This window comes from Mytilus galloprovincialis, chromosome 5 (genome assembly GCF_965363235.1).
Source record: "Mytilus galloprovincialis chromosome 5, xbMytGall1.hap1.1, whole genome shotgun sequence".
NCBI lineage: Eukaryota > Metazoa > Mollusca > Bivalvia > Mytilida > Mytilidae > Mytilus > Mytilus galloprovincialis.
In genome coordinates, this window is record NC_134842.1 from 66,434,857 (window position 1) to 66,459,488 (window position 24,632).

The 24,632-nt window shown below is 32.8% G+C and overlaps 1 protein-coding gene and 1 non-coding gene across 2 annotated transcripts; one reads left to right on the forward strand and one right to left on the reverse strand.

The window, feature by feature from the left end:
• The first annotated feature begins 1,786 nt into the window (after positions 1 to 1,786).
• On the forward strand, positions 1,787 to 23,349 carry LOC143074116 (polypeptide N-acetylgalactosaminyltransferase 1-like). The gene is made up of 10 exons (XM_076249662.1): positions 1,787 to 2,130; positions 6,492 to 6,658; positions 7,770 to 7,947; positions 11,598 to 11,798; positions 12,443 to 12,560; positions 13,610 to 13,798; positions 14,513 to 14,647; positions 19,511 to 19,615; positions 20,721 to 20,855; positions 23,224 to 23,349. The coding sequence occupies exons 1-10, from the start codon at positions 1,787 to 1,789 to the stop codon at positions 23,347 to 23,349; spliced, it is 1,698 nt and encodes a 565-aa protein (XP_076105777.1).
• On the reverse strand, positions 15,466 to 15,547 carry Trnaf-gaa (transfer RNA phenylalanine (anticodon GAA)). Its single transcript has one exon. It is a non-coding gene; the product is annotated as a tRNA-Phe (tRNA).
• Positions 23,350 to 24,632: the final 1,283 nt, after the last annotated feature.

The window sequence follows — 24,632 nt, forward strand, 5'->3', positions numbered from 1 at the left end:
GAATGTTGTGTTTTGCCTTTGTTCGTAAGATGTTCTGATTCCTTGGATGTTCTGTTCCAACACATGCTCTAGTCCTATATATTTTGTGGTTTAGAAAGCACGGTTCTTTACAAGACCTGCTTTCTGCTATTATCTGCTTCCCGCCATGATCTACATCTGCCATGACTTGCTTCGTGCCATGATCTGATTCTTGTCATGCTTTGGTTCCTCAGATAATCTTACTCTTGTGAAGATGTTCTAGTTCGCTCTTCTTCGTTTTTTGATCTGGTTTCTTAGATGTCCTTGTACGATTTATCCTAGCTATAGTTTCGCATACCACCTGTGTTATGTAGATGACCAGGTTCTTTACATGACCTAAATATGAATATATTCTGATGCTTTATACAGGTTAACTTAAAGGTCCACCCGTGGTAAAATAGATACAAAATTTAAGTCCAAGAACTATTTCTATTCGAAAAGGACGAAGACGGCAATAATTTTGGATTAAAGCGCTCTAGATTAGGGGAAATATTTGCTGTAAATGTTTGGAGCGCAAATGTCCTATCTTATTACAGGTAAAAAAGCACAAACGTCCATTGATCCCTGTCTCGTGTGACATCGGTCTGCAAAAACAATACAGACAAATAGGTAAATGAGAAGAAAAAGATGGGTGCAAATACTTTTGCTAAATTATTTGCTATACAGCGCTCAACATACTTTATCTTATTTATTTTTTTGAAAAGTTACTTTCAGTATTGTATCTTTAAGATATACAAGGACCATTAATAAAACTTGGGGAAATGTACTGATATTACTTAGTTAAAATATGTCGGATTTAACAGTTTATGATAAATGCTGTTGGATTGTCATTCGAGAAGATCTAGTAATTTGACAAAGTGTTGTTGCGATAATTATGACACCCCTTTAATTAACGATTTATCGTGATTAAGGATTAACCTTTGTTTTTACAATGAACGTGTAACTATTAAATATTAGACTATTTTATTTTATTTTTTTAACCACAGAATTAGTATTGTGCAAATAGCGATCGAATGCTTTAGATTGATTCCAAACGTGAAATAATGTACTGTGGATTCATTAATATTCGTTGGATACAAATTTTCGTGGATTTCGTTTGTACAGGAGAACCACGAATTCAAATGTTCAACGAAATACAAATTTTGTAAAGGAATGAGTGGAGACTTTGCCCAAACCACGAAATTAAATATCCACGAATATGAAAGTTTTCCTCAAACCCCGAAAATTGATACACACGAAAATAAATGAATCCACAGTACTTGTACGCGTCCCACCACCCAATCGAAACTACTGAATCGGCCTCTGCTTTTTTATATATAAAAATAAGAAGATGGGGTATAATTTCAAATCAAACAACGCTCCACAAGAGACCAAATAACACAGAAATTAATAACTGTGGGTCACCACACGGCCTTCAACAACAGCTTTTCAAATAAAAACACATCAAAGTCTGTTTTATTTAATATCTTAAGTAAACGTATTGATGTCGTCAAACTAATAAATTCTACATCTTACTTTTTTTATTCTACATTGATTCTAAACAAAAATTCACTTTGTTTTATTATTGTACCGATAGACATCGGGTGACAGCTTGCTTAATATAACAAACGATTAACATTAAGTTTCATTATAACTATAAAAACACTACTTTTAAAATTTTGAATTTAAAGATTAACAAAAAAGTTCTAAAATGAAATTGAAAGGTCGTGCTGTAGGAATTTGTATAATTTCGTTGACAGTTGTAATATGTTTATTTTTGTTTTTCAAAATGGAATTGAACTTGAGAGAGCAAGATGTACGTACCATAACAAAATCAGAGTTTATTCAAAACTTTAATTCTTCGAATCAGAATTTAAATGAAGAAAAAATTAAAAAGGTCATAATATCTGCTGAAGAATTTAGGGAATCTAGGGATATTGAAACGGGAAATATTCTAATAGATAAATATGGAAGTAATGATCATATGAATAACGGAGAAAACGGGCGAGGGATTACGTTTGTCGGTGAAGAAAAGAAAAAGGTAAAGGAGTTGTTACCTAAATACAGAATTAATGTTCTAGCTAGTGATTTGATTCCTTTGAATAGACTCGTTCCGGATTCAAGACCTGCAAGGTAAGACTTAATTGATTAGGGAAATCCCCCAACGTGACTGGTGAATAGAAATATGGTCACTCTTGTTCTTTGTTCTTTTTCTGGCCGCCAGTGAAACCCTTTCCAAAGTGGTGCGTCCGTTTTGCTGTGCCGGATATACACGTACGCAGCCACGTCCTGTCAGATTAGGGACGTTAAATCCAATTACTCGTGCTGATAGATTGTCACCATTTCTGCAAGTAAAGAACTTTTGTAACAACTTTTGATGAGTCAATGGGTGGCCTGCTGCAAGGTAAAATGTCTATCCTAACCAATATACCCTTATTTTCCAGCGGCAGTCGTCAAAATTTCTCCGATCTTCATCCTGTACGGACTCTTTAATAGCACCTACCTATTGTATTTGTTGATAATTTGTTCTCATGATGAACATGCATGAAATATTTGCCAATCAAAAAATAGCAAACAACAATCAATCATCATGAGAGAAATAAAAAAAAAAACGTAATCCACATATTTTAAAGTTTAAAAAAAATAGATGATGGTATTAATGATCAAGGCCATGGTGGAGATGAAGATACAGTATTTCAAAGGCAAATTTTCGAACAATCTTTCTTTCTTACAAATTCCTCAAAGTTTTAGAATGGCTATATAAATATAAATTATACAACTCGTCTAAACATCAACCCAACAATGTAAGATCTGTAAATTTGCAATCGCAAATTTTTTGTTCTTCCCTCGCCGGTATTCGAACCCATGCTACTGTGATATCGTGACATCAAATCGTCTGCACTGCAGCCGTCCCGCTAGGCCACACGCCCAACTGGGCTCTACAAAAAATATAGAGCTTTCGCTAGCCGTGTGTTAACTTTCCTCGTCAGTTTTAATCTAGCGGCGTACAACATTACATGATATATAAGGCATGAAGATGTTATTGTTACAGATCAGCTAAATTATCTATAGTAAAGGATCCTACAAATTAATGTAAGATACAGTCACAGAAAATAATTATATTTATAAGTACGTCTGAGTCAGTGACAACTATACAACAGATGTATTCATCGGATCGCCATCAATGATGGTGATACATTGCTGTGTACATAATTATATACAACTTGTCTAAACATCAACCCAATAATGTAAGATCTGTAAATTTGCTTTCGCAAATTTTTGGTTCTTCCCTCGCCGGGATTCGAACATATGCTACTGTGATATCGTGACACCAAATCGCCTGAACTGCAGCCGTCCCGCTAGACCACACGACCACCTGGGCTCTCCAAAAATATAGAGCTTTCGCTGGCCGTGTGTTACCTTTCATCGTCAATGTTAATCTAGCGGCGTACAACAGTACATGATATATAAGGCATGAAGATGTTATTGTTACAGATCAGCTAAATTATCTATAGTAAAGGATCCTACAAATTAATGTAAGATACAGTCACAGAAAATAATTATATTTATAAGTACGTCTGAGTCAGTGACAACTCTAAAACAGATGTATTCATCGGATCGCCATCAATGATGGTGATACATGGCTGTGTACATAATTATATACAACTCGTCTAAACATCAACCCAGCAATGTAATATCTGGAAATTTGCTTTCGCAAATTTTTGGTTCTTCCCTCGCCGGTATTCGAACCCATGCTACTGTGATATCGTGACACCAAATCGCCTGCACTGCAGCCGTCCCGCTAGATCACACGACCACCTGGACTCTCCAAAAAATACAGAGCTTTCGCTGGCCGTGTGTTACCTTTTCTCTTCAGTTTTAATCTAGCGGCGTACTACAGTACATGATATATAAGGCATGAAGATGCTATTGTTACAGACCAGCTAAATTATCTATAGTAAAGGATCCTACAAATTAATGTAAGATACAATCACAGAAAACAATTATATTTATAAGTACGTCTGAGTCAGTGACAACTCTACAACAGATGTATCCATCGGATCGCCATCAATGATGGTGATACATGGCTGTGTACATAATGTATATACATCTCGTCTAAACATCAACCCAGCAATGTAATATCTGGAAATTTGCTTTCGCAAATTTTTGGTTCTTCCCTCGCCGGTATTCGAACCCATGCTACTGTGATATCGTGACACCAAATCGCCTGCACTGCAGCCGTCCCGCTAGATCACACGACCACCCAAAAAAAAAGATATGCACATGTTTTTTATAACTAAATAGATAATTTCACTATACAACTTATGTACATACATATCCTTTTTTTATCAGGAAATTTTTTTAATTTGATCACATTTGGAAGAGGTTTACTCCTTTTTAATTGCTTGCTTCAAGGAAGCAATTCGCCGACATATTTTCCGTATGCATAGTGACCTAAGCGTAACCCTACTCGTAAAAATCCGATGATCGCAATATGCATGAATCTGTCTTAACATAAACAATTATCTGGTTGTACATGTTAAACACGTGCTCAATGCCCATGCTTTTTGTTATTTGTTTACTAAAAGGTGTCAATCGGGAATTTCGGCTTTAAAACACGGTATTTAATGAACAGACATAGTTAATAAATCATAACAGACAGAGAGAAACAAAATTGACGATTATACGATATATTTGCGTAAAAAATGAAAAGAAATCGTGCACAGAGGACTAAGTTTATGATATATGCATGGATTGGTTTAAGAATTGGATAAAAATTATTTTTCACCACTCACTCGTTTCATATGACTTTAAAAGTGCAAGACATGTTGGTTTTTCATTGGATACCTCAATGAAAACCATGGAGCGTACATTAAAAGCATGTCGGACCTTAAGAGCAACCACTGCGTCTGTCATAACGCTCCGGTATTCATAACGCTGTAATCCTTTAATGAGTGCGAATATTATTCGTCAAGTATGCTACCCAAAAGCTCTTTACGGAGGCGAGATTTTGGGCAAGCTGACTAAAACAGAATCACTTATGTAAGAACGAACGCATCACTATATGTGCAAGTTCATTATAGGATTGAATAGACGTAAAAGAACTGATATGTGCCTCTCTCTTATTGGTTGGTTTAAACTAAACAGTTTTATTAATGAAACATTCTTCGGACGAACTGTCATTTACCGGAAAGAGAAATTTCATTGCGTATTCTTGTACGTAGACTTAAGTATTTAAATAAACGGAACAAATATTGTGTATGGAAAGCTGTAACTATCTCACAGTGTAAATATTTAATATTTTTTTCCCGGTTCGACTTTCCGTCCTGTCATTTCTTCTTTATGTTATGTGTACGTTTGTACACAATGTAGCAGGTGTTTGCACAAAACGTAATATATATTTGCACATAACGCAATAGATATTTGCACATAACGTAATACATGTAGGTATTTGCACATAACTTAATAGGTGTTTGCACATAATGTAATAGGTGTTTGCACATAATGTAATAGGTGTTTGAACATAATGTAATAGGTGTTTGCACATTATGTGATAGGTGTTTGCACAAAATGTAATAGGTGTTTGCAAATAATGTTATACGTGTTTGCACAGAACGTACCGGTAGATTGACATAACATATTGGTTGTGAACTGAAATAATTCATTGCTTGGCATAACGCATATACGCTATAATACCATAACATATAATATTGTTCTCAGAAGATACATATGAATAATCACAACATAAAACCATTATACTATAATACCATGAGTTGTTCATAGAACAAAGATTTATTTAAACAAAACGTTTAGACATTCAACATAACAAACCCATTTAGACAGGAAGCAATTATTAACTGATTTACTGTAAGAAAAAAAGTTATAAAATTTTTGATCGACAACATAATTATGTGTTGAGTTTGATGGATTGATATATCAACAGTCGATAATCCAATGGGTCCAAATTGTGCACCCTTCTGGCCAACTTGTTTTTATACTCATGTGAACTGAACGTCATACAAAACCTTCTTAAAAGACAAAATAAACATCTTGATTTTTTTTTATTATAATTTCACTTTCAGATATATTGGTGTTGTCCTGTCATTGGTCAACAATGCATATTTCAGTGAAATTAAGGATAATAAAAAACAAGAAGGTCTGCTTTATATTTTGATCTTTGATATTAACACAGATGGACGTCTTCAAATTAGAATCTATGACAGACATGATGATTTCCATTTTTGAATTATCACTTCCCATTTCTCAACAGTAACCACCATCTGCACCATCGAAATAAAAGCGCTGTTTCTTTGCTTTTGTGTGTGTGGTTTTTCGTTCGTTTGTTTGTTTGTTTTGTTTTGTTTTTTGTTTTATTGTTGTATTTGTGCATGTACTGATTTTGTGTCATGGGTGAAAACCCCATTTCCTTTGTTTTTCTAAACTATTTTGGTAGTATTTGTAAAAATTTAAGATTTTATTTTCTATATTTTCAGGTGTAAATACCGGACATACGCACATGATCTCCCAACTACAAGTGTCATTATTCCATTTTATGACGAATGGCCATCGGTTCTAATTCGAACTGTTTACAGCATAATTAACAGAACTCCTAGACATTTACTTCAAGAAATTATATTAGTTGACGACAATAGTCAAATGAGTAGGTTACTTTTTGGTTAGAATAACAGTCAAATTGGCAAGTCACACATTGACTAAAATATCATTAATGATTGTTACAAGGGTCAATTGGATTATTGAGGTCTTTGCTATGACTGGGTCTCGATTGGGTTTATATAATATTCAATATAATATGTTAATCTGCACATGGTCTTTTCTTTGTGTAATTTGTTTGCATTCGTCACAACTCATCCGATTCCGTTCCTTTCATATAAATAGAAGAGTAGCGGACTCACGCAAGGATTGTCGATTGCGTTTGTTTGCTGTTTCATTGTGATTCTAGATTAATAGACACGCGGAATAACGTTTGTTTGCTGTTTCATTGTAATTCTAGATTAATTGACATGCGGAATAACGTTTGTTTGCTGTTTCATTGTAATTCTAGATTAATAGACATGCGGAATAACGTTTGTTTGCTGTTTCATTGTTATTCTAGATTAATAGACATGCGGAATAACGTTTGTTTGCTGTTTCATTGTAATTCTAGATTAATAGACATGCGGAATAACGTTTGTTTGCTGTTTCATTGTTATTCTAGATTAATAGACATGCGGAATAACGTTTGTTTGCTGTTTCATTGTAATTCTAGATTAATAGACATGCGGAATAACGTTTGTTTGCTGTTTCATTGTAATTCTAGATTAATAGACATGCGGAATAACGTTTGTTTGCTGTTTCATTGTAATTCTAGAGGAATAGACATGCTGAATAACGTTTGTTTGCTGTTTCATTGTTATTCTAGATTAATAGACATGCGGAATAACGTTTGTTTGCTGTTTCATTGTAATTCTAGATTAATAGACATGCGGAATAACGTTTGTTTGCTGTTTCATTGTAATTCTAGATTAATTGACATGCGGAATAATGTTTGTTTGCTGTTTCATTGTAATTCTACATTAATAGACTACTGAATAACGTTTGTTTGCTGTTTCATTGTAATTCTAGATTAATTGACATGCGGAATAATGTTTGTTTGCTGTTTCATTGTAATTCTAGATTAATAGACATGCGGAATAACGTTTGTTTGCTGTTTCATTGTAATTCTAGATTAATAGACATGCGGAATAACTATTTAATATTATGATTTATTGCAGTTGAACTGAAAAGGCCACTAGACGAGTATATGAATGACAATTTTCCTAAAGATATGATAAAGATTGTACGTAATCCTAAACGTGTAGGCGCAGGTACGTCTCGAGTAAACGGATGGCGAGCCTCAACTGGACAAGTTGCTGTGTTCTTTGACAGTCAAATGGAAGTCAATATAGACTGGTATGTTACTAGCTTTACTATAACGGTGTTAAACAGTCACATGAAGGTCAATATAAACTGCTATATATTGTAACGTGCAGGGGGTCCTACACGCCAGATGGTACTTTGTGTACCCGTAGATCCGTACCAGGGTTTCTTTCCTGGATTTGTTGCGTATCGTTGGCTAACTCTTACAAATGGTAAAGTGTTTCCTAAACTAATTCAACCTCAGATATAAAAGCCTAACAACAAGTAAAAAAAGATAACTTCCTGTAAGTAAACAAAATGGAACCCTTAATCTTACAATGGAGTACAACACAAGGGCCACTTAACTGGAGCTGTGACTTAACCTTACTTCAAAAGTTGATATATGGATGTAACCTATTTGCCTTACAGAACATTAGTTCTTTGATTCAAAGGTAATATGGAAATATGGTTTCCAATGCGCCCATGGTCCTTGTTCAGGCCCATGGTGTCATTGTTCCAAAGGGACAGTATAACTTTGTGACCTTAATTATATACCACAGGACAATATGTCACCACCTTATTCAGATAGTACAATTGGCTCTTGCTTATAAAAGTTTAACCAAAGGTCCTTGGTAAGCTACTTCTTATTCAGAAATAGTTATAATTACCTTTTGTTAAGGCTTCACTCATATAGCCTTTATTTTATCTACTTTTCTCAATTTGAAATTGTTCTTCTTAGCCATTTCTTTGATGCTCAATTTACGTTCTTCTGAGTACAGGAAATTCATCTTGTCTCGTACGTCTAACCAGTGGTCATGACTTTGTTTGATGGCGCTATAGAAAGTCGGTTCTTTTTCTTTTTTTATCAGTTTATAGGGGTACAGCTTATGTAGATAAACAAGGATAAAACTGGCTTCCTTTTCCACCTCGAACAGAAAGGTCTTTTGTGGGATGTCGAGCATTATCTTTCCTATCCTGAATCTTGCAGTTCGTTCAGTTTTTTCCATTCCTACACTTGCTGAAAGTTGACCCTCGTCACCTGTCGTGCAGGCGGGATCCTCGTGTGGTTTCAGGATAGTGTTCTATCATCATTGGGTACTGTGATTAACGGTGCTTCTGTATGTTGAGCGGTATTTTCTCCGTTCTCTTCGGTATTGCTGGTAAGCTCTTCATAGGGGTAATTTTCTAGACATTTTTTTTAGCGGGTTCTCCATTCTAACTTGTCGTTGGTGTGGACGTCGATGGTGTGGATTTCTTAGCTATGTTAGCTTCTAGACGGCGTTTATTCCTGTCTGATCTAGCTTTTGATGACCGTTTCCGTGTCTTTTGTATTGTAGGTGACTCGGTCTGCACGTAAGTGTACAATGGTGAATATATCTCCAGTCTACAACGAAGGTGAGCATGACTCACTGCTCGAGGTCATAACGATCCACCTCTACCTGACATGTTTAACTAAATGTGGTGATTAGTCAAATAATTCTTAAGTCTGCACTCTGGGAAATCTGACGATCGAACTGATTAACGTTGCGAGAAACTAGAATAATCTCTAACCTAAAAAGCATATGATCTCTAAACAGAAATACATATATTCCATATGACTGTTACGTTTTAAAATAACGCCTGTAGTAATTTAATATCAAGCACTTACTTTTCGACTAGATAGGATCGGAACCAGTATAAAAACCAAAACTTCGGAAATCGTTTTCCGTATTACAACCGTAATTAACGTACTTTATTAAGAAACGAAAGTAAAAGGATTTAAACATTTGCCGATTTCCTAATAGATAAACTTAGAACACAATTTAGGTAACTGAATAAGTTTCGTCACAATATTATTAGCTTTACTATATATATAAAGGTGAAAGACAGTCACATGGAAGTCAATATTGACTGGTATATTACTAGCTTTACTATAACGGTGAAAGACAGTCACTTGGAAGTCAATATTTCCATAATAGTTATTGAAAAACTGGTCATTATCGTGATATATGGACTGTCCTACAGCAGTCCATGTATCACGATAATGACCAGTTCTTTAATAACTATTATGTTTATTACATTGAGGAACCATGTTTTTACAACTTCTCACGTTTTTACCAATATGTATTTGATATTCTTTCACTATTTTGACATATTGACTCGACGTTACTATTTTTAGAAATGATATTGACTCCGTGTTACTTAAAATAGTATCATGGAGTCAATATCATTTCCAAAAATAGTAACATCTAGTCAATATATTATATTAAACTTACACTATTTACATATGTAATATATAAATTAAGGACTTTCACTCAGTCAATACGATATATATGAACCTCAGTCATTATAATATGAACAGGTCCATATATAACGTATAGACCTCGTCAAATATCCATAATTGATAAAATGATAGTCATGTCAGTCGCTAGACATTTACATGAAATCTTATATTAAACATGATGGTAATAAACTAAGTCGTCTCATGGTTTGACGTATTTGTACAAACATCGGTATGGAAACTTTTAAAATCGCCTGACCCTAAACTACCTTCAAAGCAAAAGAAGTGTAACTTTTTACTGTTATTCACTTGCCGTATAATTTCAAAAGTAAAGCATTATTCGTGTATCCCGGCAGGCAACAACGTAAAATTGGCAATGAAATTGATTTGGACTAATTTAGGGTAGTACCCTTTAAGTTAGGATGTGTGAGACTAGGTGATGTGAAGTACCGTTAAAGTTAACGCTGTAAGCTTGGGTGGTGTGTAGTACCGTTTAAGTTAACGCTATGATATTTGCTGTTGTGTAGTATCGCTTAAGTTATCGCTGTGAGATTAGATGGTGTGAAGTACTGTTTATGTTAATGCTTTAAAATTAGGGTACAGTTTAAGAGTTTAATTTCATAACTACAAACCTCCAATCATTAATTTTTCAAGAGGAGAAATGTCAGTGAAAGTGTTGCTTCCTTAGTGTATTGGTCATTTATTTGTATTTAATGAAATGTTTGCTTAGTTTATAAATATGTCCTAGATCCTTCGTTTTAGATAATTCTAAGATTTAAGAATGAGTAACATTATTGTAAAAAAAAATATATACAGTACGAAACTGGAATGATTGGTAATTTGTGATTACACACATAGAACAAATTTGATTATTTTTTAACCCTTGTCCTTTTCTAAATCTAAAGTAAACCTCTAGTTGCTATACCTCAATAATGATAAAATACTTAGTCAACATCAACGTTCATGGGTACTAGTTCAGAAGCTCTTCATCTACCCAAGGACGCATTGTTACATTTACTTATAGTGAAATATGATTATAAAATATTGAGACGTAAACTTCCCCACCCCCACCCCCACTACATGTATAATCTATTAAATCTGAATGCATACAGTCAATGTTTTCAGTTAGGAAGAATGCTTATTTTGTGACTAAAAGTGTATTGATTGACTTTCAGGTAACAACTCTTTAATTTTCATAAAATTTTACCAAAGTATTAATTTTGACCTTTTAACAAAAATATTAGAATATAAAAAAAATTGAACCAACCGTTTTGTCAGAAAAAATACACTAGTTATATAGCAATTTGACAAACACTATTTTTTATCATTGAGAAGCTTAATACCCCTTAACAACATAACGTAATTAAAACATTTAGCTGATTTTACAGAGTTATCTCCCTGTAGTGTAAGGTACCACCTTAAAAGTGTATTGATTGACTTTCAGGTTACAACCCTTGCTTACAGAGGTTAAGAAGGACAGAAAAACAATAGCTATGGCAGTACTTGACTATGTAAATGCAGAAAACTTTGAATATTATTTCTACGAGAGTCATTTGCCTCGCTATGGGTTTGAATGGAAACTTGGGTTTTTTGAAACTTTCTTCAGAAAAGATCAGATTGGAGCTACAGAGGAAGACGCAAGACCGTATGTTAATATTCAATAATAAGAAACATAACAAGTATTATTAGAATAAAACTAGAACTATATCTAAAATAGAAAACAATATTGAAAATAACATTTTATAAATTTCATGCGTTCATAGGGCTTTTCTGAATTTTCTCGTTGTCAGGAACGCTCGAAGATGAATATAAGAAAGCCAAGGATGTATAAGAACCGAAACAGTTGAAAAGCTATATGACAAAATTGACCCTCAAAATGATTGCCAAACCAACCTGCAGCGGTATCGTGCCAGTGTTGTTATTCCATATAAATACATCAAAAGTACATTCTTTGGTATGAAGTTAAGGGACGACTGTATGATTTTTGATTACAGACAGATCATTCATTTTTTTCTTTTTCTTTTTCCAGGCCGGCTTAATAATTTCGCACGGCTTATTTCATTATCCCAATTCTGTACACAATTAATTTCGGCGTTGCTGTAGGCAGCATATTCTTTTTCATCTTGTCTTGAACAAAATTGTTTATTTTCAGTTCATACGAGTCATAAATCTTTCTGTCCCTGCGCCCCTCCCCCTAAATTCCAATTCTTAGTTTATCGCATTATTAAAACACCAGGAGTAAAACCATTATCCTTTATTTATAATTGTTTTCTGATTTTGATATTTCAGTGGTACGGTAATGGTTGGTGCTGCGTATGCCGTGGACAGTAACTATTTTGGTGAGATAGGTACTTACGATGAAGGCATGTATATATGGGGTGGTGAAAATCTGGAAATGTCTTGGAGGGTATGTACTTATTAATGTAAATTGTATATATATACATGAACTATTTAATCTTTACAAGACAACATGACTTTAACAATTGAACAGAAATTAGTTGTTATGCTGTCTGAGTGACATCTAGACCATATTTACTAAAAGAAGTTTTGGACGACATACATTGTTATATGCTCACCGCGGGAAAGGGGGAACTAACTCCTTTTGTGGTATGGACGAGAAGCTGAAATATCCAATACCTCACACTTTTCATATATTTTGAATAATGAAAATGTATACCATATCATATTTATGACACACATATATCAATAACTACCATGATTATGACAATTCATGCCGATATCATAGACCACTTTCGAGTTATGTCCTTCACCGGAAAGGTTCGTCAATTATCCTCGCCTATTTAAGAATTGAATGCTTCCTTTTGTAAATTTATTGGGGTGTAAAAGCGTTGACCGAAGTACATTTCTAAAAATGTACGCACGGTCAACGCTTTTACAACCCTATAATAGTATTATAGTCAAATGTCTTTATAGTATGTAAATGTATCTTAGTGATATAACGAATTGACAGGGTATTATAGTCAAATGTCTTCATAGTATATAAATGTATCTTAGTGATATAGCGAATTGACATAGTATTATAGTCAAATGTATTTATAGTATATAAATGTATCTTAGTGATATAACGAATTGACATAGTATTATAGTCAAATGTATTTATAGTATATAAATGTATCTTAGTGATATAACGAATTGACATAGTATTATAGTCAAATGTATGTATAGTATAGAACATTGGTTTCATGATATATCTCTAACCTTAACGACATGGTTATTCTGATCATAAGACAGCTGTGGCGTTCCATTCCCCCGAGCATTTTTTGTTGTATCATGTTGATGAATTGCCGTCTCATTTACGCATTAGATACATTTCTTTTTATTCTGATCAATATCAGATTGAAATACAATTACTGTAACAATAATTTGTTTTACATCTGTTAAATTTAATTATTGTCTTTACCTTTTTTTTAAATTTCATTCTGGTTTTTAACTAAGGTCTGGATGTGTGGTGGACGTCTTATTCACATTCCCTGCTCTCATATAGGACACATACCACGTTCACAGCCATACAGTTTTCCCGGTGGTAGAAGGTATGTCGAGGTTTACAATTATAAACGGGCAGTAGAAGTGTGGATGGAACCGAAACACAGACGATTTGTTTATGATAGTTACCCAGAGATGGCGGTATGATACAGTTTAAACTATTGCAGCTAAATAGTTAACTTATCGTGCAAACATATTTCTATAATTCGTATAAGTTGACAGTAAAATTACAGATCCACAAAATATTTACAAAATCAATCTACGATCTAAAAATCAACGATTTATTGAAGAATTATTTTATTTACTGTTATCTACATACAAAGATATTACATTGTGTTTTACAACACAAAAAAAGAGGCTAATGTTGAAATTAGACATACTGCATTTTGTTAAAGTACAATCAGTCCTTACTTAACATTGCTCGGTGTAACACGAAATGTTGTGTTAATTATGAAACTTCTTTCTGTCATTTTTATTGATCTTGTATTCTTTAAGGTCAAGGAATAGTAAATGAGTTTTGCCACAAATTTTGGTAAAATTTTGCATACAAAGTTGGCTCGTTGAACTGTAACTGACAATCGAAAAAAATATGCAATTATTGTTTTCATTCTCTGAAATATAACTAATTGATTTCTTTCAAAATAGGTGAATACTTGTATAGAAAGCACATAAAATCGGCGTAAAACGTTCTTAAATTTGTCGAAAATCATCAAATCTCCAATTTCAAGTCCATATATGGATTTTTCTTACAAACGAATATGTTGATACATGAATTTCTGTAAACGAGCCAAAATCTGTGCAATCACAGCCCGTTTACAGTAACTTGACCGTACGTTTTTCTTTATTTATCGCTAGACTATTGACGCTGGGGATTTATCAGAACGATTCAAGCTGAAGGAGAAATTACAGTGTAAAAATTTTACTTGGTTTTTGACGAATATCTGGCAGGAATTATTCGTCTTTGATGATAATGTTTTTGCTTGGGGATCAGTAAGTATTGGCCAGATGCCAGACACTTTTCTAAACAATCAGAACACTTCAGAAAGAAATACGAATCTTTTGTAATGACACAATGACACAAAAGGAAAAGACAAACGAAAACAACAAAACATTACACAGAAAAGATTGATGAACGCAATCACTCCCCCCCGCAAAAAAAAACTTAAACAAACAAACTGTAGTGCCCTTGTTTAACCAAGCATGGAAATACGTGTATTGTTCTATTCAAATTTGCCGAATATTATAAAATTCCGAAATCATTATAAATTAATTGATTGATTGTAGGGTTTTAATGTTCAGTGGCAAATATTTCATGCATGTTCAGGGCGATATTTAAGGAATGTTTCTCCCTTATGAATAGATCAGATTCCTTGACCGGGTTGTACTTTACTTTTGATCCTTTTTTGTTTTATCAGCCCTTCATCACTTAGAAAAGGTTTTGGACTTGTGTTATATATGTTGCCTCCATCACTAAAAAGGCACTTATGGTCGAAATGCGCATCTGATGCAATAAAGTTGGTACCGTTAAAGTAATTAAGACATTAACAATTTGTAATACTTAAATCGTTTGTAAGTGAAAATTGTCGAAGTGATCGAATGCTAAGTCTAACAGGACAAAGATAGATAAAAGTATTACCTATACAAACAATGTCAACATTTAAATTTAAAATATCACGAAAGCAAACAACAAGAAAATTTCTATAGCAACAAATGAACGTTTTTAATGACCTTGACTGGCTAAACAGCCCTTGCACGGTCAGTAAGTAGTGAGTAGCAAATAATATCCTGCCAGCCGACAGATTATTCCGTGTCGGAACCCGGGATTGAATCGGGGGCCTTTAGATCTTCAGTCTAACGCTCTCCCAACTGAGCTATTTAAATTTTTCAGACAGATTGCCAATTGATGTGTATTGGAATAAATAAGAAAAGTTGATTTGTTGTATTATATAAACTGATTTATCAAATACCAAGTATTGTGTTGTCGGAATCAAATAGTCAACTAAGTCATGTAACGGGAGATTTTACAATCCAAGATGGCGGTATGCAGTTAATCTACCTTCTGATTTTTGATTGATTGATTGATTGATTGGTGTTTAACGGCACTTTCAGCACTTGTGGTTATTTTGTTTTGGTCAGTTTTTATAGGTTTAGGAAGACGGAGTGCCCTCAAGAGAAACACCGACCGTCAGCAGATTTTCGTAATAGCAGAATTTTCTTTACTATTACCAACTTGTCGACAAGAACCCACTCAGATTTAGAATTCTGTATCGGAATGCATTCATTTACTACTCTTATAACAAAATATATACTTTCTGGATCAGGGAGTGCGGAAGTGTTTTATTTGAAAACTTTCAATTTGTTATAGGGGTTGACACGAAACACATAAACATATATATAAGTAAGGCCTGTATCGCTGAACTGATGTTCTTGTTTATTATATAAAATGTATTTAAAATTATTTGTTAAATTCAGTAGATCATATACCAAAAGAAACTTTTAATATATTTTAAGAATAACAGTACTGTAGTTGAAGAGTTGCAAACGTCAATTGTAGATTTGACGGTCGCAAATACTGGCAACGCGTAGCGGAGACAGTAAAACGGAGATTTGCGACCGTCAAATCAAAATTGACGGTGGCAACTCTCCAACTACAGTACTGTTATTCCGATTCTAATGCATTACAAAAAGAAAAAAAAGCGATAAAACTTGAAAAAATGTCTAAATTTGTCAAATAAAAAAAAATCCGCGAAACTTCATGAATGATTTTGGAACAAAGACGCCATGGCTAAACATGACGTCATTCAAATGAAAGCTTACAGACTGGAGGTTATTACGTTACCTGTACGCTTCAATTTCGGATAAAATAATATTAAAACGGCGAATTCGAAATGTAGGTGTTGTTTTATTTTCGATTATATAGTAGTATTCGAACATTTGTTGATTCATCAATTCAAAATGGCGGGTCCCTCCTTAGTTACGCCTGGTCAACTGTGGATTTGACGGCAACTTTTAGCCAATGAAAAAAATTGTTACATCCAAATTGCATTAGAATAAATATTGTTTATGCATTAGGAACGGTATAGAAATCATTATAAAACGAGCCCGTAATTTGTTTGCTTTGTCTCGGTTATGTATACGTAGTGTGTCCTGGGACCGTTTGCATAAAGCTACTTAAGGATGTACACCTCTGAGGAGCCAAACATTTCTAGAATTAAACTTTTTTTCTTAACCTGATTTTTGGGTTAAGAAGACTGTAACAAAATAATTGTTGAAGAAAAAATCATATGGTGGTGCACTTCTTTTTTTGCTACGGCCCTTTGAAAATGCCTAATTTTGGTGATTTTCCCATTTTTCATCGATTTTTACCTATTTTGGGGCTATTATCGTGAAAAAAATCACAGTTCCACAATTAAACTTTTGTTCATACTTTCTATAAAGATGAAGTGGACCGAACTGAATAAATATTTCTTAAAAAAACTATAGGTAGGTGTTAATATAAGAAAGTTTTATCATAATTTGACGCTTTTTTGTGTGAAATTTACCATGCTGTCAATTTTGTGTTTTTGTAATTTTTCTCAGTTTTAAGAGCAAAATGCATATTATTTCAACTTTTTTTGTTACAAATGATTGAACAAATACATATCTAAGAAATTTTAAAAGACCAAAATGATATGGGATGTACAGGACTCTTGTAGAACAATTTTTTGTATCCCTAACCCATTTTCTCGAAATTTTGGCTTAAAATACTGACTTGATTGGTCGTAAAATTGGAAAACTGGATTACTAAAAAACCATTCATTGTAAATACACAATTTTTGCACAGAGTTATGTTTGATTATGATATTTTTAAAATTCATTGATATTTTCCACTTTTATCAGACGATTTGGAAACAATTCAAGAACGAGATTTCAACGAGACTGAATGAGACTGAAAAGTCAGAAGAATAAATCCTTAATAAGTTAAGATTTGTTCCGTACGAACGGATATTTCTACTTATTCCCGGCTTAGTATATATCTAGGATTTTGATTGGTTAACGCACGTCGTTACAAAACCCATAGCCCATGGGTGTTCCTAACCCATATCCCCGGACGTTGCTAACCATTATCCCGGGGAACTTCACGCAAGTTTTCCTTAGTTCCATGATCGCTCCTTGTGAATTATTGAATTCTGTAGATTATCCATGATGTTTGTAATTAAATATTTGATTCATTAACGATTTTGTCCTATTATGACGATCATTTACACTCATTTCAGTAAATGCATCACTTGACTGCCACATTTTCAAAGAAATGGGACTACTGACCTAGCTATGCAAATTACCCACGTTGACGTCACACCATCTATGGCGTAATTCGCTCACAACATTGGGTGCCAAATTTGACTCAATCCAGTTTCTCTGTCTCCGTATTAAAAACGTCTTATATTTGACTACCTGTAGGGTTCTACACCCCGTAAATAATATGTAAAATTTCCAAATAAAACATTTTTAGAGAATGAAAAAAACGTTGTTTTCGCGTTACACTTTGTACCCGAGTTTCCATAAAACTCACCCGATTCGGACTAAGACCGGGGATAAATTTGTTATCTACGTTCATATCCGTAGATATTGATATTTTAACACCCTTCAGTTCCCTGTACACCCTTTGGCTACGCCTCATGGTGTACTGGGGTAATTCAGGGTGGCAAAATATCCATATCTACGGATATGAAGGTAGATAACTTATGATGTCCTACGATAAATTAGTAATTACGAATGTATATCTTAACTTAAGTGATTTTATGCTTATCAGCACTGTTCTCACATTATAGTATCAGTATTTTACTAGCCGTATTTATTGGACTCGATCATAGAATAATTCTACATGCGTAAGACTGGATGCACAATCTGCACATCAGATACATACTGCTTTAATAACATAAAGGAATGACAACCCTTTTACCCGTTATTATCAAACATTTCACAGCTAAATTTAAATATTAAAATGTCGAGAAATTGTCATTTTTTAGTAAATTCCTTCTTACTTAAGGTAGGTTGTCTTCCTCCATCTTGGATTTGGAAATACCAGAAAACAAGGTCTAGATCTTTTTAAATAGAATGAGCAAATTTTAAGAGCAAATTTTAAGAGTAGAAGTTAATTCATGTGTAAGAACTTTCACTTCAATATAGAAAATGACATGTTTTATATTATTTTTGATTTTACAAAAAACTGTTAATTTTTGTTAAATTAATTTTTTAACAACTTTGCCACATAAGGGGAGGCAACTCAAATTCAAGGGCAGATAATTCAGATTTGGGTATTTTACAATATATTGTGTAAGGAATTTACCTATTTTATCATGTAGCAAGAACACGGGTCCTGTGACCACATTTTTTTCTTTTTCTTAATTTAAAGCATACTATTAAAACTATCTTTTCCTATGTTATCTCAAATTTCTATGGAGTGGTTTACTCTTTATTGTAGAAAATAGGGTTTTCCATGCATAATCTATACAAAATCTGTCAATTTTGAACACCGTGTAGCGTAAACATAAGCACGGTAACCAATTCTTTTTATTATTATTTTAAAAAAGCATTATAAAAACAACATTTTGGCAAATTATTAAAAAAATCTATGGACTATAATTTAGACACCCCATCTACCTTTTCGTTCTTCTTAGAAAATAAATTGAATTTTGTAAAAAAAAAAGTCAAAAACATTACATTAGTTATATTATGATCTAATTCATATTTGAAAATTGAAATGAACAAAAACCAACAACATGTGTATGGCCTAGTGTACCATGTTATTAATGTTTTTGTTTAAATAAATATATAACTAGAATTAGTTAGTGTCACTTACTTCTTTTGTAGGCACGAAATATACAAAACAATCAATGTTTAGACAATCATAGTTATCTATATCCAGCCCCAGAAGCTCTTTATCTGGAAATGTGTCATTACAAACTGGAAACTCAGGTAATCATGTTGATATTTTCCTAATTCATCCTTTAACTTGCATAGATATTCCTAAATCGTGTTTTATCAGAACAAACCATGCAGTAAATGCAGGTTATCAATAATTTGGTTTCAATAGTTATCAAAAGTACCAGGATTATAATTTAGTACGCCAGACGCGCGTTTCGACTACATAAGACTCATCAGTGACTCTCAAATCGAAATATTTATAATTATCAATAATTTGGTTTCAATGTAATGTTTTCTTAACGTTTTGATTTGACAATACCAGATCGAAAAAAATATATCAACTTATATGAAGTGCTGGATGGGTTTTATAGAATAGAAAATTACAGACATGAACTATAAAGAACAGAGGAAAATAGGACAATAACATAAAGAATATAGAGAATAATTGGATTCTAAAATAAAACGAATAGAGAATGATTGGCAACAAATATAAAGAAAAGAGAAAGATTGACAACAAATATAAAGAAAAGAGAAAATGACTTATAGTCCATGAATACAAAAATGAAAGACCTCCATTCAGACCATCGAACATAGGCTGGGATACGATGCAAATAATGTACTAAAAATGTATCAACACTGTGCATCCCACCATGCTATATGTAAGATGTTCTAACAGAAAAGTGAAGTGAGATAAGATTCATGCACTGTTTGTTCCTCGCCAATAGTTGTGCGTGCTTGCAGAGAAAAAGTTCAATTTAATTTTGAATACTCCCTCCAGAATAACAAAATCGGCAAATAAATAAAAATATTCTCAGTTTTATCCGTCATTGATAATTAAATATTTATTGATTGACTATTTATTCTCAAATTCTTATACTTGACGTGAAATACCGTTAATTTGAGTTGAGTGTTGTCAATCACGGACGCCGTCCGTTTGATTGACGTTTATGGAATATCTATATATTATATGCATGTCACATATGACTACGGGATACTTATATGTTTTTCTTATATGTCAAGTGTTAAAATTGTTATCACTTGACATATAAGACCCTTTCCTATTGTTCAAACCAATACATTGACCTCATTTGTTTTTTGCCGTTAGTTTACTGTTTCATTGAGTTTATATTTAATACGTCCTCCTCTTTAAATTCAGGTTTTTTCATGGACCAAAGAGAAGCTACTTCGAACAACTTTACAGTGTGTGGTTGTGAAAGACATACATGAAGGTACCAGACCGGTGTTAGAAGGCTGTATTATAGGTCCTCGTGATAAATGGGACCATAAAAAGGTCTGTGTTTTAATGTTAAAAGACTGTGCTAAATGTATAATCATGGTTTGCCTGGTTTCCAGAGCTCGAAACACCTATCAGGTTAAAGGATATATATAAAATCAGAAGATGTGGTATAATGGCCAATGAGACAACTCTCCACAAGAGACCAAAAGACCAAGAAATATATAATTTTATCATTACATTGAACTTGTTGATGCATTTTGCTATGCTTTGTCATTCCGGCATTACATTTGTATGGCAAGCCGTTTTGCTATTTATTCTTACTTCAAAATATCTCATAAACTTTATAAGATATCTTATATAGTTTATAAGATATCTTATACAGTTTATACGATATCTTATATAGTTTATAAGATATCTCATAAAGTTTATTATATATCTTATAAAATTGAGAATGGAAATATAGTTTATAAGATATCTGATATAATTTATCAGATATCTTATATAATTGTCTTCATAAGATATCTCACAAACTATATAAGATATCTTATAACCTATATAAGATATCTTATAAACTATATAAGATATCTTATATAAAAATTGTTTATAAGATATCACATATACTTTATAAGATATCTTATAAACTTTAGAAGATATCTTATAAACTTTAGAAGATATCTTATAAACTTTAGAAGATATCTTATAAAGTATATAAGATATCTTATAAAGTATATAAGATATCTTATAAATTTTAGGAGATATCTTATATTATAAGATATCTCATATAATATATAAGATATCTCATAAAAATTAAATTATATAAGATATCTTATTTAGTTTATAAGATATATCATAAAGTTTAGAAGATATCTCCTAAAGTTAATAAGATATCTCCTAAAGTTTATAAGATATCGTCTAAAGTTTATAAGATATCTTATATATTTTATAAGATATCTCATATAGTTTAATAGATATCTTATATAGTTTATAAGATATCTCATATAGTTTATAAGACATCTTATATAGTTTATAAGATATCTCATATAGTTAATAAGATATCTTATATAGTTTATAAGATATCTTATATAATTGTCGTTGTAAGATATCTCATGAACTATATAAGATATCTTTTAAACTATATAATATATCTTATAAATTATATAAAATATCTTATATAAAAGTTGTTTGTAAGATATCTCATATACTTTATAAGATATCTTATAAACTTTAGGAGATATCTTATTAATTTTAGGAGATATTTTATATAATATATGAGATATCTTATAAAAATGAAATTATATAAGATATCTTATATATGAAATGAGATATCTTATATATTATATAAGATATCTTATATATAATAGGAGATATCTTGAAATTCGAATACATAGTAAAACGGCTTTTGATGCATGATGGTGTGGATAGGGTTTAACGAATAGAGAATAATGGACAACAATGTAAAGAATAGAGAAAAATGAGGTGCTAAAAATAAATGAAAAATTACATGGTATGCATCACTTGCTTTACCTTGTTCGTAATTAATAGGACTAACAACAATGTAAAATACGTAATTTAGAAACGTCCCTGAGACACATTTCCCAAAATGACGATGATTACAAGGTCTTAAATTATATAGTAGTTTCTTTGTTGTATTAGACGACAATGCCAAACTTGTGTGTTTATGAGCAAATGTTAAATTTAAAAGTATGATTGCTGATTAGACAACTATCCAGTAGAGACCGAATGACGTAGATGTACTCGGAAAAGGTCACCATACACTCTTTAGAATTACCGGGTTTATACGATTGTTAATATGGTTATGTATCATATACAACTATAAGCATTATTTAAGCTTAACGAATAAAACGGAAAAATTATGACAAACGGCAACAAGCGACAACCCCTGGACTACATGTTTCTGGCTTAGGACAGACATACAAAGAATGTGATGTGTTATGTACATGATGTAGAGCTCAACCTGTCCTTATATTTGTATCTCAATTTGTATGCCTATCTTCGAAGAAAGGAGTGGTTATACTGATTTGACACCATCACGTGACCGGTACATTGTTTCGGTGTATGGACTCGTGTACAAGCGACATGTTATTACGGTCTAGGCCCTTTAGATAGAACTGTAGTCCTTTTCTGGAGTTTGGCGATAGTATCCTGTTCCCGATTGTGATATTTTGTCCGACTGGGATTGTGCATGGCGTTTTTACATCCATCGCGTATTTGCTTCGTGTTTACTGAATATTTTAGTACAGCGGGAAAGAGGGGTATCATTAGTACGAATTGTTCGCTGGCATCGAATTTAAAAAAAAAATAAACAATCAAAATACTTATTATGTCGAACTGTCATTCTTTTTAAATTTGAATATTTTTAGAGTACACATTATAAAGCTATACATCCTACTTTTTTTTTCAGAGTGGATATCTCAAACATATCAAAAGTGGATTGTGTCTAGATCATGATGGTCAAGGTCCAATAATGCGAGCATGTAACAACCAGGTGGTCACACAAAATTGGCAGTTTAACCATTATAATTATTGATAGTCTCCAATTAACAGTGTTGTCTACTTTTAACAGTTATTTGTCTTACTTGTTTTTGTCTGTTTTTGATCTATGCATATATTATTTATGTAACATTAACATTTTATAAAAAAAATTCAAGATAGTTGTTCATTCATAATTCATGACAATCAAACATCACTTCAAGTTTGTATGTATCAAGTATCAGAATTTATCTAGCAACTGTGATCTTTTGTATTCTATGATGAAACTGAACCTTGTATTTATTGTCCCCGTGTAACGCTATGTGGACATATAAATAACAGGCGCGCGTCTTTCCGATCTTGTAAGCGCTCTCGCGTGTGCAATTCTTGTCAAATGTTTAACAATGTGTTAGGCAAGTTTGCAAATCAATGCCGATGAATTATTTTTAAATGATATATACCGCTTAATAATATCAATCACATGGAAATTTACTCGCTCGAATGATGGCTTTGTAATTCATATCAAAGGTTTATTTTAACAATGTCCCGAACGAGTTCGAAAGTCAGTGATGGTCAATTTTGTTTACAGTAGTAATCCCCCGCGGAATCGTAAATTATATAGAAATTTGCATTGTAAGTGGTCTCAATGCTTGGTGTAGGAATACTTCAACAGATGTAAGGATGCTTGTAGTGCGGATTCGTTGAGACATAATAACTGTAAAGCTACTCCCAACAAAGTGTATGGTTTTTCTTTTAACCAATAAGTTAAATAATGTTCTTCTTTAACCAGTTGTTAACTTTGAAGGGAATCCTGACATTGTCTGACATTATTGAGATGACAGTGATAAAGTAAGTCGAAGACAACAGCATACGCAGTAGATGGAAACCAAAGTGAATAATTCGAAATTTAATCTACCATTTGAAGTTCATTGGGTGTTAAACAAGAATTTCTCATGAAATGTATATATCATCTGCTAGCATTATTTTTTCCAGATGAACAAAACTCGTCTTCTGAAATGGTAATCCAACATACTCATGAAGTGGCACAATCTTTTCTGGAGTACATTTCGATATAGAATACCTTACGATGTATAAAGCTTTACTGTATTGTTCTGTCTTATAAAAAAGCGATGCTACCATCAGCCATCTCGTTACAGCGTCAAGATACACATTCTGTATACATTGTTCAGCTGATAATGTTTCATTAATGAATGCAGTGGTGGTTTTTTTAAAGACAAATAGTTCCGTAATACCTTGTCAAGCGTTTACCAAGTGATCCACTATGCCCACGTGTATTTTCCAAAACAAGCAAATTAAATCTAAAACTTTCTGAGCGTATAA